This window comes from Callorhinus ursinus, unplaced genomic scaffold (assembly GCF_003265705.2).
Source record: "Callorhinus ursinus isolate GAN/ISIS: 27379988/994484 unplaced genomic scaffold, GSC_fseal_2.0 scaffold27, whole genome shotgun sequence".
Lineage (NCBI taxonomy): Eukaryota > Metazoa > Chordata > Mammalia > Carnivora > Otariidae > Callorhinus > Callorhinus ursinus.
This window is the reverse complement of record NW_027397089.1, coordinates 3087299-3108102: the sequence shown is the minus strand read 5'-3', so window position 1 is coordinate 3108102 and position 20804 is coordinate 3087299. Positions and strand designations below refer to the sequence as shown.

Below are 20804 nucleotides of genomic sequence, written 5' to 3'. Positions count from 1 at the left end.
TTTAACTCTGAGATTTTCTGATTGTGATTTATTATCTGCAGAATAGTATTTTGCAGAAATTACAGGATGATGTCTGATGTATGTATAAAAATGCTTTGTAAATTTAGGTAAAGCACAGTAAAAATTTCAGTTTTTTTTTTTAAACAAGACTTTGATAAGAATTTAAAAATATTTGGTAGTTTAACTTTTTAAATGTTTGTTTCTTTAATAGACACACTATAATTTTTCATGAAAAAAAAAAAGAAAATGCAGATAAAAAGCATAGGAAGACAAATTTACTTAATTCCACTATGCAGAAATAGTCCCTGCTAATTTTCGCATGAACCTAGACATTTTTCTCTGCATCTGTAAAACATTATAAATGTATTTCAAAAATGAGATCAAAATACTGTCATGCTATTTTGGAATCATTTCTTTAAATCACCGTGTCACGAACAACTAATATTAATTATAGATTTCTATAGTCAATCTTAAAAATTTACATGGCATTTTACTTTTTAGATACACTCTCTTTTCTTGAACCAGTACTCTACTACTGGTAGATCGTTTTTATTCCTACACATATATAAACAGTGCTGTGGTGGACTATTTTGGGGGCATGTAAGCCTAAGTAAACACTTCGGCTAAATTCCTAGAATGGAATTACTGTGTCACAGGGTAGGAACATCCTAAGTCTCTTCCTGTTGCCATACTGTTAGTAGATTGTATTGTTTTACTACTAGCAGTATAAAAGAATGTTCGTTTCTCTGAACTCTCATTTAAAAAAAAATCTTTTAATTTTGAAGTAATTATAGACTTCCAGGAAGTTACAAATAAATGTACCTTCCTAGGTCCTGTTAATCCTTCACCCCATCTTCCCCAATGTTGACATTTTGCATAACTATAGTACAGTAACAAAATGAGAAAATGGACACTGGTACAACCCAGAGCTATTTCAGATTTCACCACTTGTGAACTTACACACACACTTATGTGAATTTTCTGTGTACTTTTGTGTGACCCAGGTGGCCTTTTATGTGAGTTAACTCCATAAAGACAGTATTGAACTAATTGGTGAATGGTGGGTTATTTTACACACACACACACACACACACACACACACACACACACACACACACACGGCAATATTGAGGGAAATATATATTATATATATGGCATATTGAGGGAAATAAAGATTACTAAGATGAACTTTTAAAAACTTTATTGGGTAAGGTAGAACAAGGTAACAGGAGGCACAATTATGTGGCAAACAGGAGTACAATCAAGTATTTTTATTTAAATACTTATTAAATATAATACGTACCCATAATGTGCTTATAACATATATAGGGAGTTTTATAAGTAGTTAATAAAGCAAATATCTGTAATCATTTAAGCCTTTAAAACATTGAAGAGAGACCATTTACATTTCTCTCAGGGACTGGGAGAGTGTCATAGTTAAGAATATGTTTGGGGCACCTGGGTGGCTCAGTCATTAAGCGTCTGCCTTTGGCTCAGGTCAGGATCCCAGCGTCCTGGGATCGAGCCCCGCATCGGGCTCCCCTTTTGGTGGGAAGCCTGGTTCTCCCTCTCCCACTCTCCCTGCTTGTGTTCCCTCTCTCTGTCAAATAAATAAATAAAATCTTAAGGCAAAAAAAAAAAAAAAAAAGAATGTGTTTCTGTTGGGCTCCGAATAGAATTTGGGAGGCAATAAGTAGAAGGGTGTTTTAGGCTTTGGGACAGCAAAGCGTAGCGCGGGTGTATTTGGAGAAGGGCATGTGCGCGACAGGATGTAACAGGAGGCAGGCAGCAAAGGCATCTCAGAACAAATCGTGGAAAGCCAAAAATCTTCAGAATTTGGAGAATTGACTGAAAGAACACTTTCAGTCAGAGGAGTACCCATTTTAGAAGGATAATTCTAGTCGTTAGGGTAAATTAGGTGGAGAAGGAGAAGGTTGGAGGCAGACTGGTAATTTAACCATTTTTAAGTGTTAAATTTAATGGCATTCAGTTAAAGTCACAGTATTGTGCAGTCATCAAATGGCATCTATTTCTATAATTTTTTATCACCCCAACAGAAACTCTGTATCCATTAAGCAGTATCTCTTTGTTCCCTCCTCCTCCAGTCTCTGTGAATTGGGTAATTCTAGGTATTTTATATGAGGGGAGTCCTACGATATTTGTCCTTTTGTGTCTGGCTTATTTCACTTAGCGTAATGTTAGGCTAGTAGCTTCTGCTCAGACAACTGTAAGGAAGTCGTGCATAATAGAGATTTAATTTGTTTAAAGCAGGAGCAAACCGTAGCCTATTGGCTAAGAAGGATTTTTACATGGTTGAAAAAAATTCAAAGAATATTTCATGACGTGAAAATTATGTAGACTGCAAGTTTTAGTGTGCGTAAGTTTCACCGGCACACAGCTGTGCTTATTTGTTCATATTTTGTCTGTAGCTGCTTTTGTGCTCAGCGGTAGACCGGAGTCGTGTAGCAGATGCTGTGGCCCAAAGGGCCTCAACTATTTACTATCTGGTCTTTTACAGGAGAAGTGTCTGTGTCTCCTGTAAACTGTGGATCAACAGAAATAAAGAAGATTCTGTGTCGTGTCTTTTAAAAAGCTCATGGTCAAGAAAACTAGGGCAGAGAAAAGATGTTTAGTAGTTCTTAGTGAACTGGTTTCTGACCAAACAGTTATCGTGTGTGTCCGTGCACGCAAACTCACACATATACATGTGATGAATGCCTTTTTGTTGACTCTTCATTAAAAGAAAAAATGAAGAGAAACTGGTTCATAATGGAGTTGAGAACACATGGAAATTATCTAAATGTAATGATTTGAAACTTTCTCAGAAAATAAGACCTTAAAAGCTTATAGGAAGACTTCTGACTTGTAGCTTCTTTCCCTTTTAGTAATAATAGAAACCATATACTTCATTGCCTTTCAGATGCGGTGGTGCTAGGATATGTTATATTTTCCATGAGACTTTTGGGCGAACTTTAGAATCTGTTGACCCACTAGGTGGCCTTAACACTATTGACATTTTGACTGCCATTAGAAATGCTACTGTGAGTATGCTCAACTTTTAGAATTTTTTGAAAAGAGGTTAAAGGTTTATTATAATTTTTAACCCATTAGCTATATCTTTTTAAATGAATTGTATTTTTGCTCTTGTACTTGATATTAGGAAGCACTTTTCATGAAAAATACCAAAAAACATGATTTATTTTAACCTAGGGAAGAATTAAAATTTTGTGTAGCTATAGTAAGAGCTCAAAAATTTTTTTAGGGTCCTCGCCCTGCTTTGTTTGTGCCTGAAGTTTCATTTGAGTTACTGGTCAAACGGCAAATCAAACGTCTGGAAGAACCCAGCCTGCGTTGTGTGGAACTGGTTCATGAGGAAATGCAAAGGATCATTCAGCACTGTAGCAATTACAGTACACAGGTAACTGCGAAATGTCACACATGTCAGGTGAAGTAGTACAAGGCAGGAAGTGCTGGTTTCATGGGGTGGGAGGAAACATGGAAGACGGGCTAAAGGTAACTTAAAATCTGCATTTTCCCGATCGGAAAGTGATTTGAAGTAGTATGCTTAAATGTAGCTTAAAGTCTAATTCGCTGTTTCGGTGATGATTTAATTTTCCTTTAAACAAGGCAGACTGTTCTATTTTTCTTTCTTCCATCATTTGTAGGAGTTGTTGAGGTTTCCTAAACTTCATGATGCCATAGTTGAAGTAGTGACTTGTCTTCTTCGTAAACGGTTGCCTGTTACAAATGAAATGGTGAGCTGTTATTTTCACAAATGATCATTGTAACCACTGTTAAAGGAGTTTTTTTGTACAGCAATAGGAGTACGTTAAAGTTTAGGCATGTTTCCCAGTGTATTGGGAAGAAAAAGAAGTGAACCTCTTATTTCAAAGGACACTTCGGTAATTCTGGCATAATTTTTCTTCATATTTCAGTCATTGTTAGCCTGCAGCCACAGGTTTTCATGAGATTGGAGTTATTGTTGGGGACTGTGAATAACTTTGCTCTACTCTATAGCACCACTGATCTAATGGAAACTTAGTTTTATCTTCAGCCCCAGTTACCTGAGCCTTTATAGCGAGCTATTTTAACTCTGGTACATCGGGGTCATTTGGCCACTTCTTGTTTGCTTATTTGATGACCCAGTGCTGTAATATCATGGTTGCTTGCTACTATTTTGTGGGTTGCTGCTATCCTTAAAAATGCTGAAATTGGTAAAAATATGGGATAAGCATTTGAGATTGACTTTATGTCTCTATTTGTTGGCTGAGTGTTTTATTTCCCTTTCTGGTAACTAACAGTGCATTTGGGTCCTTGGCTCAGGATGGTGCTGAGCCCCGGTGGAGGTTTACTAAGACTACAAAACCATCCCTGGAAGTGTAGAATGTGAGCGCTGCTCGGTGTTTCCGTAGCAAGCATAACCCCCAGCCCGAGGGCGCAGGGATACGGTTAGCCTGATCTCAGAGCTAGTGATGGCACAGGATCATTGAGGTTTCCTTTGTAGACGCTTTTCACCTTGGTTCTTGACGTTTTAGTGCTCTCCTAATGCCTGAGATTCGTTAGGGCAGTGCAAATGAAGGAGTTAAGCTCTGCAACGCTGGAGAAATTAATTTCAACTTTCTTTTTGGATTATTGTCCCATTAGGATTTCAAACCACATATAATATTTAAACTATGTGTGTCTAATTGAGGCTAATCAATCATTATCTCAGGTCTTTAAATGGGTCTTTTACTCAAATAAACATCTTTTATATCTGATCATGAAATGTTTTCTTGTTGAAACTGAACTGAAACTTTGAGACGGACTAGCAGATGATCTGAGATTTTAATAGCAAAATTACATAAAGCCTTGGAACTTAAGATTTGCATCAGGGAATTTTTTTCCCCCTAACAAAGTACTTCTGACTACCTTAAGGTTACTTCCTCCCCTCCCCCTTTAGAAATGCAATCTTAGATGCTGAGATACAAATAATTCAAAAGATAGAGCAAATTATTATATGGTATAACATGCCATCAGTTGGAGTATAATTATTGAGTATTTATTTAGGCATCAGGGTCCCATAGTGTCTTTTCTAGAACTGTTTACTAAGTTTCATGTTTCCTAAAGTAGAATTAGGTCGACATATTTTTAGCCTAATTTTATTTTTTTCTAGGTCCATAACTTAGTGGCAATTGAATTGGCTTATATCAACACAAAACATCCAGACTTTGCTGATGCTTGTGGGCTAATGAACAATAATATAGAGGTAAATACCATTTGAATTGTCACTTTTGAGAGGAAAAATCTGTTGTAAATCAATTGTATCAAATTTACCGAGCATGGGATAACGATAAAACACACATGGACCATATTATTGTATGGTTACATTCCAGGAAGTATGCTGAGGGCATTACATTGTTATGTTAAATCTAATTCCTAAAACCACCTGGCAGCATTATTCTAAGTTTCTGTTTACACGACTGCAAGTCAGAGGGGATCTGGGATGCACTGATGTAGTGTGGACTGCCTGCTCCCTTTCAATAACTGGTGTGGTTTATTCAGGTTCAAGAGTGGAAAACTGAGTGAATGTTTAAAATTGTTTTCATTTGGCTCTGAAAGCTAGGAAGGACATTCCAAGATTTACCCAAATTAATAGTAAATTTTCACCAGTACTGGGGTGGCTGCATTTCATGGCTTTTTTTTTCCATTTGAGGTGAATGTTGCAGGTTGTGTAAGCTCTCACATGGAGACAAGGCTGGTGGATAAAGCAATTTATCCAGATGCTATTTTTGTTCTCAGCTACTTTTATCCAAGAACAGTAAATTTTTCTGCTACTCCTTAATCCAGTAAGACCTTCGAGTCCCCTCTTTTATAAAATTTCCTTTTATGCATATGGGAACCAGGGAGGAAATTGTAAACATGGAATTTGGGAACTGGAAGGGACCCTGGGTCATCAGCTTCAGTTCTTTGGTTAAACATGAGGAATCTGAGGCCCACAGATGGTAACAGTGTTATTTTAGTGCTTATTTTGCTGGGCGGGCACTGTTGGAGAAAACAAGCACCTTCTCTTTAACAGGTATAGGGAACTATTTTTTAGCTGCTTAGCTGAGGTGACTCAGGTGTCAGAAAAAAAATTTCAAAGCGGACATGAGTAAGGCACATTAAGGCACTTTAAAGCACTTGGAAAGTGCACTAGAAAACAGTTATGTTAAAAATGAGTGTGTAGATACTGTCTTAGAATAAGGGTTTGTTTTTTTTTTTTTAAGATTTTATTTGACAGCGAGAGCAGGAACACAAGCAGGGGGGAGTGGGAGAGGGAGAGGGAGAAGCAGGCTTCCCGCGGAGCAGGGAGCCCGATGCGGGGCTCGATCCCGGGATCCTGGGATCATGACCCGAGCCGAAGGCAGATGCTTAACGACTGAGCCACCCAGGCGCCTCTGAAACCAGTTTTCAATGGAAAACTGATGTATGGAAGTTTTTGTAATACTGACAAGGTTATTTATGATTTCAGCTAAGTTTTGTTTTTTAAAGAAATGAGCATGTCTGTTTTTAATGATTTCATGGCAAAGAACTGAACTTGGATATTCTCATTAAATCTTTACAACCATCCTTTGAGGGTAGATAATGTTAACAGACTACAAAACTGAGGGCTTAGAAAGAGTTGGTAACCTGTCCAGTTAACAAAGTTAAATTAGCCAGGACTGGTGTCCAGGCCAGCTAAGGTCCTAACTGGCTGGTAACAGACTAGGATGAGAATTTCTGGGCTCCACATTCTCCTGCCTTTTGCTTCGTGTCCGTCTTCAAAATGTACATTTTAATTATTCTGAAGATTGTTAAAATCCAGTTTTATCATCTGCTATATTTTTTGGATCACTGGATTCCCTCATGAAAAAAATGAAAATCAGTCAAGTATCTGTCAGAAGAAAGTCTTACCCGTAAACAATCACTGTGGAAGCTTGGTTTAACATCTTTTTTTGCAGGTTTGAGAGTGCTCATGAAATGGCTTCTCCTTAGGAGCAATTTTGACTATTTATTTAACCTAGATGCTTTCCTTTGTCACTGCCAGCAAGAGAGCCAGAAACACCCCCCTTTCTCTGTTTTCATTCCTGCCCCTCTCATGGTGCTTGACATACAGTAGGTTTCACTACCCACTGATTTGAATTTAACACAGTTTCTCAAGCTTTGTACCAGAGTTACCTCGTAATACTGGCCAATTTGAAGAGTGGGTGGTCAATCAGTCAACTACATTAGGTTACAGAAAGGACTGTTTTTCACCACTACATTTATTTCTGGGAGATAGTTTAGGATAAAGAAAATGGAACGTCCTTAAAGGATAACCTCTCTCCACCATAGGTATTTAGGGTTTTGTGTGTGGGAGTTGTGTGAATTTCACACACAGGTGTGCAGGAGGGTTGTGCACACGTTTACGTGGGGATAATTTACATCATTCACTCCCAGCGGGAAAGGCAGAGATGTCAGCCCATCGCCCCTCAACTGAGAATCCCTGGTCCAGGGAGCCACTGTTACTGACGTTGTATTGTATCCTTCAGGTGTGTTGGGCAGAAAAAAAGATTGAGAAGCATTGGGTTAAATGATTTCTTGTTTGTTTTAAAATAAAATTGTGACATGAGTCCCAGCAGTGAGAGGATATACTGTAAGTTATTCCACACTTTTCGATTCAGCTGAACATTTTTTAGTAGGCTTCTCAGTGCTCTGATAATCACTTGGGTTTTGTTTGGTTGTGTTTTATAGGAACAAAGGAGAAACAGGCTAGCAAGAGAGTTACCTTCAGCTGTGTCACGAGACAAGGTAAAAAACTAGTATTTTTAATCATATTCCCAATATGCAAAGGATTGGTAAGCCTTACTACTACTCAGTTCTAGGAGGAGTATTCTTTTCTTCTTCTCTCTTTACTATTTCATTGGAACTATTTCATTGTTTGAGTAAAGGTATGCAAGTTCAAAAAGAGGTTGAGTAATTTAAAGATAAGGGTATCTTGAATACATTAGAAAAAAATGCTTTAAGATGGATTTTAAATACCAAGCTTTTTTTTTTTTTTTTTAAAGATTTTAGAGAGAGGGGAGGGAGGGAGAGACAGAACCTCAAGCAGACTCCATGCTGAGCACAGACCCCCACACAGGGCTCGATCTCAAGACCTGAGATCATGACCTGAGCTGAAACCGAGAGTCAGAGGCTTAACCGACTGAGCCACCCTAAGTATCAAGCTTTTAAAACAAAGTTTATGGTGACTTTATCAACTTTGTAAAATTAGTTGAAATGACCAATGAATTTACCATAACACGAAGGTATTTTGGAGAGGGAAGATAATAGGCAAATAGGTTTTAGTTTTCTATTAACGGTTACATAGATTAAAATGCATGTAAACAAATCTGTTACCTTGAATTCTTTACCAGAAAAGACCTTACCAGATTCTAGAAATAAAAATGAAATTTTTGAATTTGGATTTTCCTTAGTTATTCCTCTGAAGGTGGCTTGTAACAAAGATGACAATAGTACAAGAAATAGGGAAGAATAAACAATTTTATATCCCATGGTTGCTTTTCTCATGTTACTTTACTATTTTGATACAGAGAAGAAAAATTTACACTTACAGAATGTTTCTGAATGCATTTTTGGCATCCTTGATTTTCTTTCCCTGCATTTTTTGCCTTTAGTCTTATAAAGTTCCAAGTGCTTTGGCACCTGCCTCCCAGGAGCCCTCCCCTGCTGCTTCTGCTGAGGCTGATGGCAAGGTCTGTTCTGATTCTTAATCTAAGCCTGCATGCCTAGTTGTTGGTGCCACATAACCATCTGGAAACACACTGTACACTGAACATTAATGTGGGATGTTGTGCTAAGGTTGGATCATTTTGGTCTAATAGGAATTTTAAATTATATAACAATGTATACTTCATAAATTACTGCTGACATGCCTTTCTTTTGCTTGCAATATAGAAGATGCACACGGAAAAATAAAGAGGAAATTATCCTGCACTTTTGAAATTCAAACTATTGGTATTTAAATTTTGCTTGTTAAACTGCATGTTTTAACATATCTTTTAACAGTTAATTCAGGACAGCAGAAGAGAAACTAAAAATGTGAGTCTCTTGCTACAGAATGGAAATGTACCTTTGGTTCTCACTGAAACACTGTCTTCACAACCACTCAAGAAGCTGTTTGTATAGTAGCATCTATCTTGTCTATGTTCCATTTTTTAATGTTTCTCTTACCTAACTAATCCTTGTAAGATGGCATTAGTTCTAGTTTTAACATTTCTTTTAATAACAACAGGCTTTCCTCCTAGTTTTTATTTTAATACTGTGGTAGGGAATTAAGATTCCAGAGATGGAAGGTAATACTTCTGAACCTTTCCTCTTTAAAGGTTCTGAGATCTTCTGTTACTAATGAATCAGCCCCTCCTTGCTGCTTGCCTGAGTGGCCATGCAGTATGCCTTGTCACCCGAAACCTGGGGCTTAGCATGTGCCTCAGCAGCTGAAGGAAATTCAGAGCAAACAGGGACTGGGAGAGTTTGAGACTGTCAATTCTTGATAACCTTTTTTGGGGGAAAATGAGATAATCAGTAAATTATTCAGACCCATCCTTATTTCTGGTTTGTCTGCCTTCAGCTCCTTTCCTCACTTATCGTCCAGATTTAAGGTTCTAAACCTCAAAAGTTTACAAACATCTTATCCTCTCTCAGCCCACTGTGCTCAGGTTTTACAAACCATCTAAATCATTGCTTTAAGTTTTATTTCACTCGTGGCATCAGCCTGAATTTGCTTTCCTTTTCTTCTTATCATTCGTGATGTAGTTAACAGGCATTTAAAGATATAATTACTCTTTTTAAGATTAGTGTATAAAAATACTGCCTATATTTGTATTAGAGGCAAATTTGGGCTAGGGTTTTGACTCAGAACGATACCCCAAAATGACTTTTTAAGAATACATTTCAGGTGTGCAATATAATTTGACATCTGTATACAATACAGAGTGATCAACCCCAAAAGTCTAGTTAAGCATCCCTCACCTTACAGTTGACCCCCAATTTTTCTCTGTATCTGTGAGCATTTATGTTTTGAAAACTGATTTTTTTTAACAATTGCCATAACATACTTCGGTTAAAAGTTTGGATGCCATCTTAACTCCATTTTAGATTGTAAGATCTTTTTAAAGAGCATCTAAAAACATTCTTAAATGTTGGTGAGTTACTGTTTTTCCCATTATCCTAAACATTTTTTCTTTTACAAATCAACTAACAGATATCCTAGAAAAGAAGGTGCAAAAGTACTGGTGATTACTAGATTTCTTTCAGTAGATCTTTAAGAGCATAGTGAGGAAACTTACCTTGGGTTTATGTCACATTCCACATTTTAGGCAGTTTAAAGTCACTGTCAGCCTAAGAATTGTGAGTGTATTGTTATTACAGAGTTTGTAGTTTTATCATACAGTATTTTGTTGACTATTGAGAATGTAAACTAACTTGGAAAATAGATAAACTCTGAAGTTTTTGAGACATGAGTTCATAGAACTTTTGGAGAGATCATAGTTCAACAGTGTGTAAGGTTACTTTTGAAAAAATTAAGCTGAATGGCAGTTCTGTTTTCCTTTGTGCTTTTAATAAGCACTCTTGTTTTTAAGGGCAGTTTATACTTTTCCCACAATCTACTGTTTAGAGGGTTGGCAAAGAGGAAGACTTTTAAAGTTAGCAAAAGATAAATCTATTGGCTGAGGTCTTGCAAAGTAATGACAACAGAACCTCTTATTTACGATAGCTCAGGCTTCGTTACACATGGCCCACACCATCTTTTTCTGACCCTGTTATCTGTCTGAATAGATGTAAATTCCAGATGGTACTGGATGTGTGTTCTCCTTGACCACTGCCAAAGAAAATGAACTTTGTTCAGTTAATGTCAGATCGGATACAGTTGGAATAGGTTTTGGAACATGTTTATTTCAGGTTGCATCTGGAGGCGGTGGGGTTGGAGACGGTGTTCAAGAACCAACAACAGGCAACTGGAGAGGAATGCTGAAAACTTCAAAAGCTGAAGAGTTATTAGCTGAGGAGAAATCAAAGCCCATTCCAATTATGCCAGCCAGTCCACAAAAAGGCCATGCTGTGAATCTGCTGGATGTGGTAAGCGCTAATAAGATAACCACATTACTAGGGAAACACTTCAAAAGACCAAAGGGACTAAAAGTCACAAAAACGTACTGAACTTTTAAGCTGTTAAAGGTTGCCGTTTCAAATGGCACAAAAGTAAAATTTTCTTCCCCTCACTCCATTTAGCCTGTTCCTGTTGCACGAAAACTATCTGCCCGTGAACAGCGAGATTGTGAGGTCATTGAACGACTCATCAAATCGTATTTTCTTATTGTCAGAAAGAATATTCAAGACAGGTTAGTACTAGAGTACTAAATCAGACTCTTAATACTGCTCGATGTTAAAAATACGTGTTTTAAAATTTTGGGGCTTTTATTCTAAATCAATGGATCATCTGCTGGTTTTGTTTTGCAGTGTGCCAAAGGCAGTAATGCATTTTTTGGTTAATCATGTGAAAGATACTCTTCAGAGTGAGTTAGTAGGACAGCTGTATAAATCATCCTTACTGGATGATCTTCTGACTGAATCTGAGGACATGGCACAGCGCAGGAAGGAAGCAGCTGACATGCTGAAGGTACTGTCAATGGCTTTGAATTTTCATACCTGGGTCACAGATACAAACACTGCATTGTTAATGCATTCTCAACCTTGCCATAGTCTTCAGATGATGGCTAATCTTTTTTTTTTTTGGTTGATACTTGCTTAGATTTTTAGATTCAAATTCCAGAGAAGATACTGGTTAATATAAATCTACCACATATAAAGTGGAGAGATTACCCCCACATTATTCAGGTCTTTTGATACCATAACTTGATAAGCATCTATAATCTTTTCTTTTTTAATGTAGGCATTACAAGGAGCCAGTCAAATAATTGCTGAAATCCGAGAGACTCATCTTTGGTGAAGAGAATTATATAATACTGAGACTTTGTTGACTCGAAATCTGCTAGTTACTGCCTACTTGAGTAGAATTTTATTTATGAACTCCTGTGTATTGCAATGGTATGAATCTGCTCCTGTGAAGAGACTGGCTATAAACTGAAAATTTTACTATGTATTGCAGAACAAATCATACATTTAATCCAAATAATAAATGGCTGTTTCTCAAGTTGCCTAGTACATATAAAATACATCAAGTCTTTCTTGTGACTGTTTCATTTGAACTTAAAAAGAGCTGTTAATGTTCTAGTTGTACAAGCAGTTTGCCTGTGGATAAGATGACCTGTGTAATGTTAGTTAGTAGTCTTAAAGCTGCTGCCATAGTCCTTCAAGAACGCACCAAGACACCATTTCCTACAACTGTAATGCATGCACAGTATAAAACTGGTCTGGCTTTGAAAGATGATGTGAGTTGACAAGTTACTCAAAGTCACTGTATTCCATCTGTCCTTTGATTTATAGGTTTATTGAGCTTCTCTGCAACCTTTGATGTGTTAGTAAGAAAGATCTAGAACATTGACAGTGACGCAGTATGCATAATGTGTAGCCACGCAGCCCTTTCACTTCTGGGCCCACATTGCCCTAGTGTGTTAAAAATCAAAATATCTTTGATCCTTTTGTAAACCTGGAAGCATGAATTACATTTTCCTGCATTAAAAACAATCATCTAGACTTGATTTTCAAATATAATAATTCAGATACATCTTTAAATTAGGTCACTTAGACCATGCTCCAAGATTCACTTGGAGGTGGGACTTAAAACCAAATCCTGTGATCATTGAAGTATATCTTCTCTATTGGTAAAGAAAAGTAACTTTTAGTTCACACCAACAAAATACATTAGAAAATACTGGTGAAACTCTCTGTAATAAATAATCTAAAGAAAAATACCTGGACACAGCCACACATCTGAAAGCTTAGACTACTAAAATGCATTCAGAGGTTGGGGGTGAGGTTTACAACATATTCATATTTTATTAAAATTCCCCAGGTGATTCTTGATATGAATTACATTATAAATTTTGAGACAGGTCAAAATCCTTAAGGCATCTAGCTCCATCTCTAACAGATAACTATATCTGTGATACATAATTTACTGAACATGTTAACATTTCTCAAGTTATGACATATATGAAGGACTCATGGCAGGGCAACATGTCTGTTAACTTGAGCTTACGGCACCCATTTACTAGCAAACAACAGGCTCAGCAACTGATCTCAAACATAAACAGTCTTCTAGGATTGGTACTATTCACAAAGTAGTATCGTATCTTGATAGAATGCACACTACCTAAGTGTCCGTTAGCACACACTTTAAAGTCACTTTGCCATTCTTCAACATCAGTATAGCCATCCATGATTTAACCTCAGATACATCAGATGACTACCATTTCAGCCTTGTGAATTTGTAAGGGGGGGAAAACTTACCATTCTCTACTATATCAAACATTTCAAATTGAAGATGTTACCTTTAAAGATAGGCTATGGTACCATACTTGCTGGCACTACACACCTTGTGCAAGGAAAGCAAAAGCAAGAAAGGTAAGGGAAGTTACAAAACCTTCCTTTACTGGCTCTCAAACTGAGTGAAGCTCTGGTCTGTTGAGACGATCTGACGTTTACAGTGGACACCTGTATGTTCTTGCTATGTAAATAAAATTGCTGGTATGTATGACAAAGTTTTGTCAATAAATGAATTCTTCCTAACCTTGCTCCCAAAGAAAGGTTTAGGTAATACAGTGTATAAAAGTTTTACAAAATTTTTTCCTATTCTCACAATTCTCAAAGATATCACATCTCGTTTTACACACAAAGACAGTGATTTGTTCCATGTAATCCAGGTAGTAAATGGCTAGAATTTCAGCATTAAAGCCATGCTTTGCTGCCTGTAAGATTTTCTAGAAGGAATCAGATTGTGAACCATTTTGTATTTGTGTTTCACTTGGCCCTCAAGGACCTTGATTTTTCAGATGTGGAAACAGTTCTGAGAATTGACTTGCCTAATATATGGAGAGCTTAATTAGGTCTTGATTCTAAATCCTGAAAACTTCCCTTACCTGAATACTTTTTGATATTCTCCTATGATTGGATATTTGGTATAATATTTGCCTCTTTTCGCTCTAGTTATTTTTCGGTTTATCTCAGGTTGCAATCTGCTTGGGGACAGAAGCTGAAACTTAAAACTCATGTAAGTTTCCAAATTTATAAAATACTGCTACCGAAGTAATCCGGCAAAACAAGGCTGTGAGTAAATTTAATTAATTATACTGAAACACAGGCAAGGACCTAGAAAATTGAATTAGAAACTTTCTGAAAAGTACAGATTTTTGTTCTTTGAAAGGAAACTTTCTACTAGAATTTCTACTGCCAAACCTTGCCTTAATGTATGTAATACTTCTTAAGGAGAACTATATTTGATTTATAAACAACAAAAAATTCAGAAATTTACAAGTTTCCAATACTATTTTTCACATTTCTAATGTGGACACTAGAGGCGCTGCTGTTATTCTTGAGTGAGATCAGGGAGATAAGCCCCCGATACAAAAGTATCTATATCCACGAGGGCACCTGGGTGGCTCAGTTGTTAAGCGTCTGCCTTCAGCTCAGGTCATGATCTCAGGGTTCTGGGATCGAGCCCCACGTTGGGCTCCCTGCTCGGTGGGAAGCCTGCTTCCCCTCTCCTCCCCCTGCTTGTGTTCCCTCTCTCGCTGTCAAATAAATAAATAAAATCTTTAAAAAAAAAAAGTATCCACGAGTCCTTACTCTTCTTCACTGTTTTTCCTCATCTCTAAAAAGGGAGCAAGAAGGATAAGATTGTTCTTTCATGAAACAGAATTTTTTAAAAGAGATTATCCCTGGCAATCACGGCTTTCTGTGGTAGTCCTTATACCTGCGGCTCAGGAGATAAAATACCTCATTGCGTAATAAGCCCCTTGTCTTAACCACCCTGTGGAAATAAAATTACTCACGCTCTGAGGCCTAGAGTGTACTCCATTCTCTGTGGTTTGACGTGCATGAGCAAAAGTATAAGTTCTGGAGCCAACCTTTGGTACATCTTGAGAAGGAGATGGGTAAGTCTGAACCACCTGGAGGATTTTTCATCATAGCTGCAGCCACTTTATAATGTAGAAATTCCTTTTTCCTATTTTAAGTAATGAAAGTCCATTTTTAAGAATGTGTTGTCCAACAACCAAAACACTCTCAGGATTTGTTACTTGTCTGTGATTTATGCTGACTCCACCTTCTGTTATCATCTGATACCTAAAAACAGAAATGTTTAATTAGAATCATCATTTCACTTACATTTCAGAAGCTCTCCAACTAAAACCACTTAGCACTGAATTGTTACCTTCATGTTCACTATACTAGATTCTGCCTCCCTCAAGTGCTCCTCTAAAAGGAGATTTAAGGCATAAGTTTCTTGTTTAGTGGAGAAAAAGCTGGGATATTTCACAGCTTTACATAGAACTATTTTTTGGTAGTGGTTTAAAAATGAATAGCGGAGGGGCACCTGGGTGGCTCAGTCGTTAAGCGTCTGCCTTCGGCTCAGGTCATGACCCCAGGGTCCTGGGATTGAGCCCTGCATAGGGCTCCCTGCTCAGTGGGGGCCTGCTTCTCCCTCTTGCACTCCCCCTGCTTGTGTTCCCTGTCAAAAAAAAAAAAAAAAAAAAAAAAAAAAGAATGGGAGCACAGGGTGTAATGTATGGTGATTAACATAATAAAAATTGAAAAAAAAAACACTGGGAAAAAAATAAGTCTCACACATCTAAAAAAAAAAAAAATAGCAATATCACCTTCTGGAGAGTGATTCCCCAATGAAAGAAAAGAAGCCTCCAAAAAAGAAAAGAGGACAATGCTGCTTTTCATGAGCGCCCATGAGATAGAAGTCATGACTATGTAGTCCTATTACAGAAATCTTTAGGAAACTTGCTTATGAAACTGGAAAATCCTTGGAAATTATATTCTGACGCTATGCAAATAATAGCAAATTGTTACAATTTTAAGACTTAGATGAAGCTGGCTGATTTCAGAGATGGAAAATCAGCTTATCTAATTCCAGTTTAGTAACAATTTTTTGATGGCATATGTAAATAGGTTTTACTCATTTATTTATTCCCCAATTCATTCAACATTTATAGAACATTTACTATGCACTAAATATAAATAGTACTGCAAACTAGTGGAGAGAGCCAGACAGATAATTACACAGGGACTAAATGTTATCACCGCTAGGAAAGATCGCTCTGGGTGCACACTGGGTGGGTGGGGGGTCGGAAATTTTCCTGAAAGAAGAGACATGGCAACTGGGAGGGTGAGTAGCAATTACTTCCACATGTTTGGCGGGGAAACATGGGGAGTAGCTAGAAAGAAGCAAACTGAGAGAAAAGGTCTAGAGCATGAAAGGCTTTGGAAGCCCTTGTGTAAGGCAAATGTTCATTTTCTCCTACCTGAATGTTACCAAATGACAAACCGCCACTACACATGAGTTTATAAAACTCAACAGTTTTCTATTTAAGGACAGATTTCTTTCTCTTAGGAAGTGTTATTTTGGGCTATTTGCTATAGTTTCCAGATCATGTTCTACATTTTGTTTAAATGCACAAGCCAATCTTATTTAGCTTATACAGTCTTAAAAATGTAAAAATGTCAGTATTAAGAACTCTATCTAAATCAGATATGGTGTCATCTTAAGTCGTGGTAAAATTTCCAGTATCAGTAAATAGACCACTAGAAAAGTTCAGAAGAAAATAAAAAATGCTTCCACAGAAAGGAAAATTCTTAGAACCAGTGAGTCATTCTGGGGAGGTATATGGTACCACCCTCAATTCAGTGTACATTAAATAATGAGCATAGTAGAGAATCAATAAGGTAGAATGGCAAGTGATACATAGACAATGGATATTTTCTCCATATAGAATAATCTAGGGCTTTTTAGGATAAAGGCAAATAACCCAAAACAATGGAAAGAAAACAGCAACTATAACAAATGTCATTTATAATCATGAATATGGGCTGATAAGCATTTAACCTATGCTCACACTCCAGGAGAGGAGGCACCCAGGGTCTTCCGGCTAACTAATGCTTTTCCTTCTACATCACACTGTTTCAGTTATAAATGCATAAGCATCAAGTATATGCCAGATTACTTTTTTGTGGAACATTTTATTCCCTCATAATACCAAGTAACTGAGGAAAAAATACCCTACCTACTTCTTGAATAAAAAAATAGAATTCTCAAAAGGAACAGTATGTAATTTATAATACTAGTTTTAAGAAGTAACATCATATGCTTACTTCATTTTCGGAAATTCAACTAATATTTTTTTTAATGTTTTTTAAAATTTTATTTGTCAGAGAGAGAGAGCACGTGCACAAGCAGGGGGAGCAGGAGAGGGAGAAGCAGGCTTCCCGCTGAGCAAGGAGCCCAATGAGGGACTCGATCCCAGGACCCTGGGATCATGACCTGAGCCGAAGACAGATGCCCAACTGAGAACCACCTAGGTGTCCCCCAACAAATATTTTAAATAGGTTGGGCAACCCCTCTACTCCCTCAAAGACCATACAGACTAACTATGAGAGGGGTCATATGAATCTGTTCGCTTTTGATCTCAAATTGTGACCATCCCTGAGCTGACTAATCCCAGCGCACCTGCTGACCATAGTGGTCCCTTCAATATAGGCCTTTCCAGCGCTGGAGGAAAAATGGAGTTAGGCTTAATGAGAGACAACAGTAGTACCAGATTTTATAGAAAATTTAGAGTATTTTCAATGATAAGTACTCCATTTTCACTTTATTCTTGGACTAACCTAACTTCTCCCAGAAATGAGACACCATTATGGCACTATCAGGAAAACACCCTCTGGAAACATGCTGTGAACTCTAACACTTAATGTTGAATTACCTGTGAATAAAAGTTAAATCATCTTACCCTCGGGGACCATCTGGAATGGCATTTGCTTTGCGGCATGTATCTAGGACACTTGTTCCTGGGTCAAGAACTAATTCAGAAAATGAAGCTTCCTTAAACAACTCTTTCAACTCTTGATCAGACATGACCTCCAGTGCATCCGTACTGCTATGATAAAGGGCTTGCGTACACCTGGAAACACATCAAAACCACATCATGTGAGGGCCTGTGCTCTAAAAGCCAGTTTTCAAACAGCAACGTTTATCTTGTATAATTCATCCTTAACTCAAGATGATCCTTCTTTACAACAGAGGCTAAAGCACTTAAGTCAAACACTGACAATCCTTGGTAGTGGTAAATGACAAGATAACCCTAAGGAATTTTCTCAAGCCTACTAACTACATAACTTTATCCAGTGTTAGTTATTCCTAAAGGCCACCTTTTAGCAGAATTCAGTCCTTCTTGTCCATGAACAAGCTTCGTAACTTCTGCAGCAAGTCGTTTCTGAGGACCCCGCTTTTCTGGCTCTTTGTCATGCAGCTGCATGATGTGGTCAATCTCTGGAAGGGGCAGAAAAGTGAAGAGCTTCAGGTACCTGTGGAACAAAAAAAACAGTGCTGGTATGTATAACACACCTAATTTCTGTCTCCAACTCCCTTTCCCTTTAAAAAACATCTTGTCTACTTTTAAATTGATATTTTTTAAAAGATTTGTTTATTTTAGAGAGAGCGAGCATGTGCATGAGCACGAGTAGGGGGGGGAGTGAGAGCGAGAATCCCAAGCAGACTCCCTGCTGAAAACAGAGCCCGATGTGAGGCTCGATCTCATGGCCCTGAAATCATGACCTGTGCCAAAACCAAGCGTCGGCCGCCTAACCAACTGAGCTACCCAGGTGCCCCTAAATTTTATGAAAAATAAATATGCAGAAATGTACCCCAAACCAGACACCCATGCACATATCACCCAGACTGAAGATGTTACTATTTTGCCATCTTTGCTTCAGATCCTTCCTTTTGAACAGGCGTAAAATAATATAGCTCTAGATGCCAGCACCCTCATATTCCCCCTCCATGCCCAGAGATAAGCTAATCTAAATTTGTACATATCCTTTCTTTTTAAAAAGATTTTATTTATTTATTTGACAGAGATAGACAGACACAGCGAGAGAGAGAACACAAGCAGGGGGAGTGGGAGAGGGAGAAGCAGGCCTCCCGCCGAGCAGGGAGCCCGATGTGGGGCTCGATCCCAGGACCCTGGGATCAGGACCTGAGCCGAAGGAAGACACTTAATGACTGAGCGACCCACCAGGCGCCCCAATACATATCCTTCCTAAGCATGTTTTAATACTTTTGTTTTACAAATAAAAAATACGTGTAACTTGAAAATTGACATTTTATACGTAGCCTTTAAAAAAATCTCTTCTTGGTGAAAACATCACAAACATTGAGTTTAATGAATCAGAAAGCAAACATCTACGTAACCATCCCCCGTCTAGAAATACGTCGTTGCTTCTACTCAAGAAAGCCCAGATGTATCACATCCACTTCCCCCTCCAAATGACCCACTCTTCTGCCTTTCAAGGTAATCTCTTCCTTGTTTTTTTTTTTATACTTCTACTGTTCTGGTATCCTCTGGTAAACAGCATCGCTTCGTCTTGCCGGTTTCCAGGCTTTATAAATAAAGGGATGCACACAGCGTACACCTTCGTGCCTGGCCCCTCTGGCATACCGTTCTGTTGGGCGGGAGCCTCATTCTCGCGGCTGTGCATACTGCTGTTCTGGGCAGCACTGTGTGCTGGGACTGTTTCCCGTAAGGTAGCTCTTTCGTCTACCACGCCTATTCTACTCTTGGACAGCTGCTGATAACGCTGCTGGGACTATTCCCACGTATTTCTCTTAGGGCCTATGCGCGCTCCTTTCTTCTGGGGACGTACCCAGGAGAGGAACTGCTGGGTCGTAGGTTTATGTGCATATTCAGGTTTAGTAAACACAGACACATACTTTTCCAAAGTGCTTCTGTAAGTGTAGCATCTGTGCCTGACATTAAGCTTCTGACTGCCAAGGCATCCACTTCCAAGCCCTTCACGACATGAATGCCCCAGCTAGCGGCGCATCAACCAGGCAGAGCAGCAGGCCCCCGCCGCACAGGAAGTTCCCCTCTTAGAAAGCCCTGGGTAACTCAGATAACTGACCACTTGAGCGATCCGTTTCTCCTTTCCCACTTCCTAATTTCCGCTCTTATGTTTTAAATTTGTCAATAAAGAAGGATCTCACGAAGCCCCAGGTACTTCCCCCTTCATCCCAATACAGGCAGAGCCCCAGGACCACGCTCTCTGCCTCTCCCCCTAACTGAGACCTCAGAGTGCCCCACACCCTCCAGAACTTGTAGGGAGTAAGATCTTGTTTTTCGAAGTTCCCTGATGGTGGTTGCCAAAGTGCTTCCTGCAATCTTAAGAACCACAAAGGCCAGTCCAGCTGCAAAACGGACTCCGGTGAGGGAAATGCCTGTAGGGGACACATAGTCCCACTAGGAGCCACCACTCAGTGGTCACTAGGGAGTTCTCCTTCCTCCTCACCGACTGGAATATCCTATCCTCAGTAATTAGCCCAAAGCCTCCCCTGGGGCGGTGAGAACAGCCTTGGGATCCAGTCTGCCTTCATTAGCTCTCCTGGGCACCAAGGCCTGGAGGACCCTCATTTACCTTAGTCACTAAAGGCCTTTATAATTAGTGGCCTAATCATCTCCTGAGTCCCTATGGTCTTGCTCACACAGCTCTGAAGAGACTGAATTACTATGGCAGCAGTGACACTTCAGGAGAGAGACCACAGTAATACAGAGCGGAAGCGACACGCAAAACCGAGCCCAGTGGGACGG

At 38.6% G+C, this 20804-nt stretch overlaps 2 protein-coding genes across 9 annotated transcripts in view; one reads left to right on the top strand and one right to left on the bottom strand.

The window, feature by feature from the left end:
* The window catches only part of DNM1L (dynamin 1 like), a 49697-nt gene extending 35999 nt beyond the window's left edge, over nt 1-13698 (top strand). For 2 of the 8 annotated variants that reach the window (XM_073877721.1, XM_025879555.2), the window contains 11 exons: nt 2921-3041; nt 3263-3418; nt 3666-3755; nt 5153-5245; nt 7732-7788; nt 8655-8732; nt 9046-9078; nt 10939-11115; nt 11269-11378; nt 11497-11656; nt 11930-13698. In XM_073877721.1, the coding sequence (XP_073733822.1) occupies nt 2921-3041; nt 3263-3418; nt 3666-3755; nt 5153-5245; nt 7732-7788; nt 8655-8732; nt 9046-9078; nt 10939-11115; nt 11269-11378; nt 11497-11656; nt 11930-11986 (1132 nt within the window). In that variant the 3' untranslated portion in view covers nt 11987-13698. The remainder of the gene's footprint in view (nt 1-2920; nt 3042-3262; nt 3419-3665; nt 3756-5152; nt 5246-7731; nt 7789-8654; nt 8733-9045; nt 9079-10938; nt 11116-11268; nt 11379-11496; nt 11657-11929) is intronic. The other 6 variants (XM_073877724.1, XM_025879552.2, XM_073877723.1 and 3 more) reach the window with 3 other exon arrangements.
* YARS2 (tyrosyl-tRNA synthetase 2) overlaps nt 3602-20804 on the bottom strand; it is a 29980-nt gene continuing 12777 nt past the window's right edge. The window contains exons 3-6 of the mRNA XM_073877726.1: nt 18370-18525; nt 17952-18122; nt 14991-15282; nt 3602-3738 (exon numbers count right to left, since the gene is read on the bottom strand). Of these exons, the coding sequence (XP_073733827.1) occupies nt 15123-15282; nt 17952-18122; nt 18370-18525 (487 nt within the window). The 3' untranslated portion in view covers nt 3602-3738; nt 14991-15122. The remainder of the gene's footprint in view (nt 3739-14990; nt 15283-17951; nt 18123-18369; nt 18526-20804) is intronic.